The 11,160-nt window shown below is 45.6% G+C and overlaps 1 protein-coding gene across 1 annotated transcript; it reads left to right on the top strand.

Annotated features, from left to right (window-relative positions):
- Positions 1 to 7,702: 7,702 nt before the first annotated feature.
- Positions 7,703 to 10,679, top strand: LOC149199257 (uncharacterized). Its single transcript, XM_089400511.1, has 3 exons — positions 7,703 to 8,617; positions 8,867 to 9,389; positions 10,558 to 10,679. Exons 1-3 carry the CDS (start codon positions 7,703 to 7,705, stop codon positions 10,677 to 10,679), a joined length of 1,560 nt encoding a protein of 519 aa, XP_089256637.1.
- The last annotated feature ends 481 nt before the right edge of the window (positions 10,680 to 11,160 follow it).

Below are 11,160 nucleotides of genomic sequence, written 5' to 3'. Positions count from 1 at the left end.
ACACTTGTGATGGTGTATGGCCCATATCGGAGCGGGCGAAGCTTTCGGTGGAGCCCAGCAAGGCGCTCTTTTTTCAAATGAAGCCAAACTTTGTCACCCACCTGGAACTTGTGCGGCACTCGATGTTTATCATGGAACTGCTTGTACTTAGCATTGGATCTGTCCAATATATCATGGACCTGTTGGCGGATTGTTGAATGCACTCAATGAATTGGTTATCCCTTTCAGCTTCGGACTCCACGTGAGTCGAATCTACCTGAGTGGCTATAAATGGTATGGCCACATCAATGTTGCATAATGGCTAAAATCCCAGCACTACCTAAAAGGGGTTGTGGCCTGTTGAGTTGTGGAGAGCACTGTTATAGCTGTGTTGGACATAGGGGAGGCTTTCATCCCATATGTGTGGATGCTTTGAGTTGTACATGCGCAAAATGTGTACGATCATCATGTTGACAACCTCTGTTTGGCCATCAGTTTGGGGATGGAAATTCGTGGACTTAGTGAGTTTTGTATCTAGCATCGACCAGAGACTTGACAGAAATGCACTGAGGAATCTGCTGTCCCGATCTGAGATAATGGACTGTGGGATCCCAAAGTGTACCCACACTCGCTCAAAGAAGAGCTTAGCAGTGGCCTCTACTAATATACGACCATGAAAAAGCAATCATTGCCATGCTTAGTAGAAGGAAGGCCCGACATATAATCAATATAGACATATTCCCAAGGCCGACTAGGAGTAGGTAGAGGAGTATACAGGCCTTGCTTCTTGATGGTTGGTTTGGAAATGGCGCAGGCAGTGCCAGATTTAATGTACTTCCCAACATCCTGATCACGAAGTTTCGGCCAATAAAAATACTTTTGCAATACCGCCATTGTTTTCTTTACTGCGAAATGTCCTGCAACCCGACTGTAGTGTGCCTCCCAAATCATCTTGGCACGCTCACCTGAAGGAACACATATGTGTCCCAAGTGGCATAACGATGCATCCTAAAGGTGAAAATTTGGAACTTTCTTCCCGTCCAAGAGTGTCTGGTATATGATGTCGAATTCTGGATCGCTCTTGTAAACATGCAGCCACCCAGATGTCTCTTGTCCACAAGAGTCGAGCACAGTGATCAGCGCCATGACCAGTGGTCTGCAAAGGCAATTAGCGACATTATTGGTGCTTCCCTTCTTATACTTAATGTTCAAATGGAACTGTTGTAGATAGGTGGACTATTTCTGATGGCGATCATTCTGCAACTTACCTTATGTGTGTATGAACTGTAGAGGTCGGTGGTCTGTGTGGATGAATGTTTCTTTCCTGAGAATGTAATGCTTCCATTGACGGCAATCTTGTAAAATGGAATACATTTCATTGTCGTAAGTGGGGTACTTTTGGACTGTGTCTAAAAGTGTCTCACTCTAGTAAGCCATTGGATGCCCATGTTGAGTAAGAACTGCCCCAATAGCATAGGCAGAGGCATCTATCTCAATCTCAAATGGTTGTCGCAGGTCTGGTAATGTGAGCACTGGTGCAAAACAGAGGCAATTCTTCCAATCAGAGAACGCTCATTGTTGAGTTTCTGACCAAAATAACTTTGTTTTTGCTCCACCCTTGGTGACTTGACTTAAAGGCCAAGTGATATGAGAGAACAACACAAACCTACGGTAGAAATTGGCAAGACCCTAAAAGTTGTGGAGCTCTTTTAGAAGTGTTTGGGCTGGCCAATCTTGAATGACTTGTATCTTGGATGGGTCCACATGTACACCCTGATCATCAATGATGTACCCCAGATATTGAACCTAGGTCAGGCCAAAGGTGCATTTCTCCAAGTTAGCACATAGCTTGTGTTGTCGAAGGGTTTGAAGGACTTGTCGAATATGGTGGAGGTGCTCTTCCCAACTCTGGCTGAAGATCAAGATGTCATCTAAATACACCACCATGAATGCATTAGTGAAGGGCCACAAGATGTCGTCCATCAGTCTCATGAAGGTTGCAGGGGCGTTCGTCAATCCGAATGACATGACCAACCATTCGAAAAGGCCCTCCTTGGATTTGAAGGTAGTCTTCCACACATCGGAGGGTTCGATAGGCACCTAGTGATAACCTGACTTCAAGTCAATCTTGCTGAAATATTTGGCCCCCTTGAGCTGGTCCAGAAGGTCATCAATCCACAGGATTGGGTACTTATTCCAGACAGTGATCTTGTTCAACACCCGATAGTCAATACAAAGTCTCCACGTCCCATCCTTCTTTTGTACCAATACAATCAAGCTCCCACTAGGTGTTGATCTTAGCCTGGTGTGCCCTCTCTGTAGTAGGTCCTGAATCTGCCTCTTGATCTCATCATTCTCCATAATAGAGCGTCGATAGATCGGTCCATTGGGCAGCGTCATGCCCCAAGTGAGATCGATGGAGTGCTTGACCTAACAGTGCAGAGGAACCCCTGTGGGTGAGGCGAAAATGTCCCTGTACTCCTCCACGACCTTGTCCATTTGTTTTTGTTGTGTAGAGGAGCCCTTCCCAGAAGTCATGGCCACAGCCTTCTTCTTTCCCTGGGGCGAATAATAAGGAAAACGAATTTCCTAGTCTGGGAAATGAGCTTACTACATTGCTTTGCAGTGATCAAAGATATGGCGGTAAGCGAGGCTACCTCTGGTATCATATACAGCTTATTAGCCAAAGTAATAATCATAGAGCGAGGTGTAGACTCATATACAACATGTCACTTCCACAAGTATTGTTGTCCTAACAATACATCAGAAACTTCAAGAGGAGCAACGTCACACAATACCTCATCCATGAAGGGCTTGATGCTATAGGGAAGGTGAAACTGTTGGTTGACGCGAAGATCTCGTCCTTGGTGAAGCCACCCAATGGTGTATGGTTGTGGATATGTTGTAGTCTTTAGGTCCAGCTGCTTTACAACTTCTGTTGAAATGAGGTTCTTTTGGCTCTCGTTGTCGACAATGAACTGCAACAGAGATCCCTTCACCCACATCTATGACTAGAAGAGGCACTCCCCCTCCTCTAGATCTTCAGGCTCATTTTTCTCGATCTTTGTGGTGGCCACGGTGGCACTAGGTTCTGCATCAATGATCTACTTCCCTTTGTCACTCCACTTATCGGGTTATGATTCAGATTTGGAACCTGTGTCTGATTTGGAAGCCTTCATCTCGGCCACTAGTGACTTCTTGGCTCGACAATCACTTGTATTATGAGTGGAGCTCTTATGGAACTCACACCATTTTCCCATGTCCTTCTTTGTCTTTGTGGTGTTGTTCTTTGCTTGCAGCTTCGGCGATTTGTCCTGTGTAGCCCCGCCTTCGCTTGGTCCCTTGTTCTGTGGTTTTGGGGTGCCTTTTCCTTGCTTTGGATTCGTAAATCCAAAGTCCTACTTCTTCTATTTAAACTTCTCCTCAATCTTTACAGCATACCAATATGTTGTGCCGAGCGAATAAATGTCTAGGAACACTATCTCATCCTAGATGTACTTGTCTAGATAGCTGTGGTACTTGAGCACCAAATTCTGCTCAGTATCCTTAATACCCAGCTTCGTGTGAAGGGTGTGGAAATTATTTGCGAACTCTGACACATCTTGGTCCCTTCCCTGTCGTAGTGTGGTCCGCTTTATGTATTTATCTTCATAGCTCCTGATAGGGTAATACTATTCCTTGATGGCGTCTCGGAAAGAATTCCAAGTCGATGCAACTGAAAACAGTGAGGGCTCACTCTTGTCCTTTTGTTCACAGTAGGTTTCCCACCAGTACTTGATGTGTGGGACGGCTTTGAGAAGTGCAAACGTAATCTTTTCCCAATTGGAAAAGTCATGAACTGAAAAATATCCTTCCAATAGATTTAACCATTTATCTACGATGTATGCATCTATCAGGCCTTCAATATATGGGAATATCGAAGTTAACTTGTATCTTAAAAGGAGTGGCGCCTCCAGAGTTGCTCCTGGATGAAGATGCATCGCCTATGGGTAACTGTCGAAGGATCTGGGCAAAGTTATCCATCATCGCGTCCCTTTGTCGCTCAAGGGCTTCTCCGAGCAACATTTTTAAAGGATCTCCTTCCTCCTTGTCTTTCTTTTCTTCCTCCATGGGAGGTCGCCGGGTTTTGTGAGGTTAATCCTGCAATCGTTCAACCAGATCAAGCCCTAACTCCTTATACCCTGACCCTGTTGGGGACATGCAAATAAAAACAGAGAAAGAGAAGACTGCTCTGATACCACTAATCTGAACTTAAATAGGAACGCGACAACTTATAGATATAATCATAAACACAAAGATGTGGCATAAAAACACTTCATTTCATTAATAGAAAAATATTGAACTATTCTTACAAACAGAATGGAAATAAGATAGCTCGGGAAATGGTAGCTTATCTCTGAGGAGAGATGTGGTGGCTACATGCCTTTGAACTATTTTACAATGAGGCTCAAAGGCCTATTTATTATTGAGAAACAATGGAAAACCCTAAACATTCAAAAACCTAACCCTAGGAGATGAAGCGCCAAAACTGTGAGCCACGTTTGGGTAATTGGTACATTAACTTACCGGGGTCGTAACTTTGGCATACGGTCTCCATTTGGCTATCATAATACCTCGTTTCAAACATTTTGAAGAGAAGGCCAAAAACAAAAAGGGAAGCTGGTTTGGGACATTTTCAGTCTCTCTGTATTCCCTAAAACGTCGTTTAGGGCCTCAAAACGGCTTCGAAAGTTCAGGACCTAAAAAACTACCAAAAATACTAAACTATGCTACAATTAAAGAAACCGGAAAACTGAAAGAGACAATTTTGGGGGTCCAAGTAGAATAGGCAGTTGGCCACCAATATCCACCTGGATCATCAGTGGCCTTAGTTGGGCATGGAGTCTGTCAGGCTAGGAGGTAACTCCTCAAATCAATTGTGTTTATTCATTAAGATTACTCCTCGTTATATACATGAGGGAGTGACTCTTGGGTTTCACCTCCCGATGACTCTTAATTTTCCATTATTTACTATTTACATTATTTACAAATGTTCACCCAATCCCCATGATTAGGTGTCAAAATTTCCACCCTTAATATGAAGAGATGTTGGTGAGTCCAAGCATCGTTCTAAATCTTTCAAGATTTTCTTTTCCAAGCTCTTTGGTGACAATGTCTATAATCTGCTCATTAGTGGAACAATGGCATAGATGGATTGTCTTAGCCTCAACATGATGTCGAATTAGATGGTATTTTGTATTGATGTGCTTCATTCGATCATGGAACTTTGGGTTCTTGGCCAACTTTATTGCAGATGTGTTGTCAATCATGAGTGGAGTTGATTGTACTTGTTTTACCTGCAAATCTTCCAGAATTTTCCTGAGCCACACAATTTCTTTTGTTACCTCTGCTTCCACCACATATTATGCCTCTGTTATGGAATCTGCTAGAACGTATTGCTTAAGTGGTCTCCAGGAGACAACTCCTGATCTAAGACTCATAGCATAACCAGAAGTAGATACCCCAGTTTCTTTATCTCCATTGAAGTTTGAATCAGAGTATCCAATCAAGCTGAAGCCACGCACCTGTGTATACTTGAGTCCAAAGTCTTGAGTTCCCTTCAAGTACTTTAGAACTCTTTTTGCAGCATACCAATGTCCCTTACAAGGCTTTTGCGTAAACCTGGAGAGGATTCCAACAACAAACGAAATGTTTGGTTTGGTAGTAGTCAGGTAGTTGAGACTTCCTACAAGTTATCTATACTTTGTTTCATCCTCAAATTATTTTCCTTCAATGGACGTGAGCTTTAAGTTTTGTTCCATTAGAGTAGTCAGAGGATTGCACTCATGCCAAGCCTGTTCAACAAATCTCCAATGTACTTCTTTTGAGAGAGGAATATAGACTTTGGATGTTGAGTTACTTCAATACCAAGATGGTAGTGAACATAGCCCAAGTCATTCATTTCAAACCCTTTCCTCAATTCCTTATTTATGGATGGTAGCTCACGGTTGGATGATCTAGGGTTCTGAGGACGAAACCCTCGACGGCGCAGATAGCACAGTGGATCGGGTTCAGGCTCTGCACAAGAATCTCTGCAGCGTGACAGCGCTGAAGGGGATCAGCGAAGGACAATGGTTCCGCCTCAGGGGGGGGCGTCAAAGCCCTCCCCCTCAGGGCACAGCCCAGGACCTGAGGTCATCTTTGGGTCAGTTGATCCGGACATTCTCAGCAAAGGGAAGAAGCAACATGGAAATGACAATGATCCACCAGAAGAACAAGAGACTCAAGCGAATAACCCGAAGGTCACCTCATCTACTTGTCGACCGGTAGCCAAGGAAAGGCCGCGAATAGAACTGCCCGGAGATAAGATCGACAGCAGGATCGAGTTTATGAAAGACCATGCAATCATTGGAAAATTCATAGGATTTTGGCCAACTGAACGGGCCTTAAATGGTTGGATTGCAGCAAAGTGGAAGCCTAAGGGAGATGTCACTCTCCAGTTGGGGCCGAAGGGCTTCTTCACCGCCATCTTCTTTTGCCTGGAAGACAAATACAGGATCCTGGGAGGAGGTCCGTATTTCTTCAACTCGGCAGGTCTCTACATCAGGGACTGGATGCCCAGATTTAACCCTGACAAGGAAGATCTCACTTGGGCACCTGTCTGGATCAGATTATACTCACTCCCCGATGAATACTGGGAAGAAGACTGTCTAATGGGCATAGGAAATGGGGTGGGACAATACATCAGGGCAGCAGAAGAAACAAAAACCCGTAAGTATATCTCATATGCAAGGATATGTGTATTTATTCGACTGAATGAAGCTCTTCCTGAGTCAGTAACCCTTGCCCATCGCGACGAGGAGTGGATCCAGCCTCTCGATTATGAGCATGTGCCTTTCAGGTGCAGGAGATGCCATGCACTAGGGCATCTGTTTCGGGATTGCCCTCTCAATGTCAAAGCCAGCTCTCCTGAATCTTCTGAATCCCCATCTCAGGATGGCTTCACCAAAGTCTCAAATAGAAAGCGCTCGCATAAAAAGCCTCAGAATGGGTCCAAACCCCAGCCTTCCAAACCCCAACATCCTGCTTCCAAGAACAGCTTTGAGTCTCTAGGCGATTTATCAGATGATCAGCCCATTGATATTGATAGTATCCTTGCACACCCTTCCTCTTCCACCCACCCCCCTCCATCCAGCCCCCCACCCAAGTCGAAATCTCCCATTATAATCCCGACCATCTTAAGCAGGCACCCGAAAGACACAGCGGAGATCCATAAGGAAATGGAGGTGGATGGGAAGTCGATCCCCCCGCAGGGCTCAGAGACCATTCATGAGGAAACCAGTCAAGTGCAAAATATGGAGGAAGAACCAGAAAGCATAGATCTCCACGGGCTGGATATTATTGAACTGGAGCTAGCTTGCAAAAAAAAGGCGTATGAATCCATCTCTGAGACAGATATAGAAAAGTTGGAAGTGGTCATCTCCAGAGCTTTCCACCAACACCAACTGGGCATACAACCTGGTAGCACTTGGGACGGCAGCCTGCGTCCAAAGGATACCAAAAAAAGAGGGAGGAAGACAGATCTTCAGAGAACAATAGAGATCGGAAAGCTCCTGGTGGACTCAGGTAGATATGCGAAGCTGACGAAGTACTACAGCCCTGCTCAAACTAGTCAACCATGAAGCTCGTATCCTGGAATTTAAGAGGGCTCAATAGCCCAGGAAAATATAGGATGTTAAAAAACATGATCAAGTTGGAAAATCCGCAGATGTGTTTCCTCCAAGAAACCAAATGCAACAGTACCACGCTGGGTCGCATACTTTCAAAGGCCTGGCCAGGATGCCGATCTGTGGCTGTGGATGCCACGGGAGCCTCGGGTGGGCTTGCTATAGCATGGAACACCCAGGCTGTATCGCTCACTGATTTCCACGCCTCCCATCACCTCATTCAAGCTGCCTTTCACATTCTAGGCACCAACGTACATGGGAACTTATCCAACGTCTATTTTCCGCAGGACGCTGGGAGTAAAAGAGCGCTCCTCGACACCATTGAAGCGCTTAGCAATAACAGGCAGCATCCGCTTTGGATCGTTGTAGGGGATTTCAATATGATAACCAAAATCGAGGACAAGATCGGAGGCAGATCCAGATTGGATCCTGAAGTAGAACACTTCAAGGACTTCATCCAAAACGCCTCTCTCATAGACATGCCATTCTGCAATGGCACCTTTACTTGGAGCAATCGCAGAGGTGGCAAGCATCAGATTGCTTCTAAATTAGATCGCTTCCTGATCTCGGATAATGCGGTGCATCTCGGAGGTGATCTCACCGCTGCGATCTTGGCCCACTCTGGATCGGATCACTGGCCGATAGCTTTGCAATGGCAGCGACCAGGGGATAGAACCAAAAGACCTTTCCGGTTTGAGGGTTTCTGGTTAACGCATCCAGCATTCAAGGACTTCGTCAGAACCATATGGGCCTCCTTCATCCCACCAGCAGGCTCAAAAATGTACCAGCTACAGCAGAAACTGCGATTCCTAAAAAGCCACCTCAAACGCTGGAATCGGGAGACCTTCGGGAATATTTTTGAGGCGCAAAAGGAGCTCAATCAGGAGCTCAGGGATCTCCATCAGAAAATAATTAACACAGGGCATACGGAGGCAACCTTGGACAAAGAGCGGCACATACATAATCAGCTTGAAGAAAGAAGGAAGCAGGAAGAAATTTACTGGAGGCAAAAATCAAGGATCAGGTGGCTAAAAGAAGGGGAGCGCAACACCAAGTTCTTTCATAGAACTACAGTGCAGAGAAGAATGCACAATAAGATTCCTTTCATCCAAAACCAAGAGGGGGCAAAAGTTGAGGAGCATGAGAAAATAGAAGAAATCCTACTCAATCATTTCCAGCAGGTACACCAAGAGCAGGCGGTGGATCGGAAGCGGGCGATTGGGAAAATCACCAGCAACATTCCTAAGCTGGTTACAGAGGAACACAACGAGTTACTCATGCGCCCAATTCTTATCCAGGAGGTAGACGAGGCAATGGCGCAGCTCAAAGAAGGTAAGGCCCCTGGCCCAGATGGTTTCACGACCACATTCTTTCATGCTTTCTGGGACTTGATTAAAGTGGAGGTTTGGCAAATAGTTGAGGAATCCAGAGCCCTTCGCTGGCTTCTCCCCTCCCTTAACTCCACCTTCATTACTCTCATCCCCAAAGAGAAGAACTCCATCACCCCGGATAAATTCAGGCCCATAGCTCTCTGTAATGTCCTTTATAAAGTCATTTCCAAAGTCATTGCTAACAGATTAAAACCTCTTCTACCCATGCTCATCTCTCCGGAGCAGTCGGGATATGTCGAAGGCAGACAGATAATGGACGGCATTATCCTTACTCATGAAATCATTCATTCGCTCAAGCAATCCAAGCAAGCTGGTATGTTACTCAAAATCGATCTCTCCAAAGCTTTCGACAAGCTCAGCTGGTCATACATTCAACATATGTTGAAAGCTTTTGGCTTTTGTTCCACCTGGGTTCGTTGGATCATGAGCCTTATCACCTCCTCTCATTTCTCCATCCTTGTCAATGGTTTGCCCTCCCGCCCATTCAAACCCTCCAGAGGCATAAGACAAGGGGACCCCCTTTCCCCTTTCCTATTTGTGATAATGGCGGAAGGACTAGGCAGGCACATCAAGCAAGCCCTCCATTCTAAACAGCTCAGAGGAATCTCTATCCACAATTCCCCGGCCTCCTCTCATCAGCAATTTGTTGATGACACCATGCTATATGGCTATCCTTCGGCTCAGGAAGCCTCTTGTTTGAAATCCCTGCTCAACGACTTCTCTGAAGCCTCTGGCACCCATGTCAGTAGCTCCAAATCACAAATCTTCTTCTTCCATACCCCTCCGTCAGTTAAATCAGCCGTCTCTTGTATCCTTGGCTTCCACACCGCCTCTCTCCCTTCTACGTACCTTGGAGCTCCCCTTACTGCCTCGGCCATAAAGCATCCTGCCTGGGAACTCTTCTTGAGAAGCTCGACTCCAAACTCAACCTATGGACTCACCGCTCCCTCAATCTAGCTAGCAGGGTTGTGCTTATTAAGTCCATCCTCCAAGCCATGCCTCTCTATCTTTTTTCTATCCTTGCTGCACCAAAGTGGGTCTTAAAAAGATTGAGAAACCTACAACGTGACTTTCTATGGGGAAGCTCTGCCACCAACCGCAAATGGGTACCAGTGAAATGGGACACTGTCTGCAGGCCCAAAATCAAAGGCGGCATCGGTCTTCGAGATCCAGAGTATAGCAATACCATCATGAATTCCAAAATATGGTGGCAATGGGTGACTAGTCCAGACAAGCTATGGGCTAAAATATGGACCGCCAAATACACCAACAACATGCCTCAAGCAGAGCTTATAAGATTCCAGCCCACAATCAACGGGTCACTGATTTGGAATGCCGCCAAGCAGCATCATCAGCTCGTTTAGAAACACAGCTTTTGGGAAACAAGGAATGGTCACAGTGCTAGATTTTGGAATGACGCTTGGAACCAACTACCCAAACTCTCAAGTGTTCTTCCTGCAATGATCATTCCGAACAAACAGGAGCAGCAGCAGGAAACCGTACATCAATTCTGGGAACAGGAAACGGTACATGGATTCAGAAAATGGCTACCGAGCAATCAGATAACCAGTATCACAAGCATTCAGGAAGTGGCAGCACTTGAAAACGAGTTAAAGAAGAGAAGCATCCGGTATGAGAATAGCGAGGACATACTTAGATGGGGCTACCTACCAAAAGGTTCTTATTCCACTTCCGAAGCCTATAATCTGATAGGCGACTTCCCCACCAGGCCGGATCCTCTATGGGGGAGAATATGGAGCTTCAAAGCTTGGCCCAAAATATCCCATTTCCTTTGGTTGGTAGGGCACAAGAAGATTCTCACCTGGGATAAGCTGAGGAAACGCAACTTCCAAGGACCGTCGATATGCCACAACTGCTTTCAAAACGAGGAAACCTTGCAGCATCTTCTGGATACATGCTCAATCGCCAATCAGCTATGGGAGAAGGTAGGTTTCAGATGTCAAAAACGATGCAAAGGAGCTGGCGACATCATAGAAACCATCCGTCAATGGCCGAAAAGCCCCTATGATTGTGAGATTCTCAACTACCTGTGGAACATTATCCCAGGCACAGTATTATGGAAC

This window comes from Pinus tabuliformis, chromosome 2_1, assembly GCF_031772625.1.
Source record: "Pinus tabuliformis cultivar Carrire ecotype Pingquan chromosome 2_1, CPIR1, whole genome shotgun sequence".
NCBI lineage: Eukaryota > Viridiplantae > Streptophyta > Pinopsida > Pinales > Pinaceae > Pinus > Pinus tabuliformis.
This window is presented reverse-complemented; position numbering and strand designations above follow the sequence as displayed.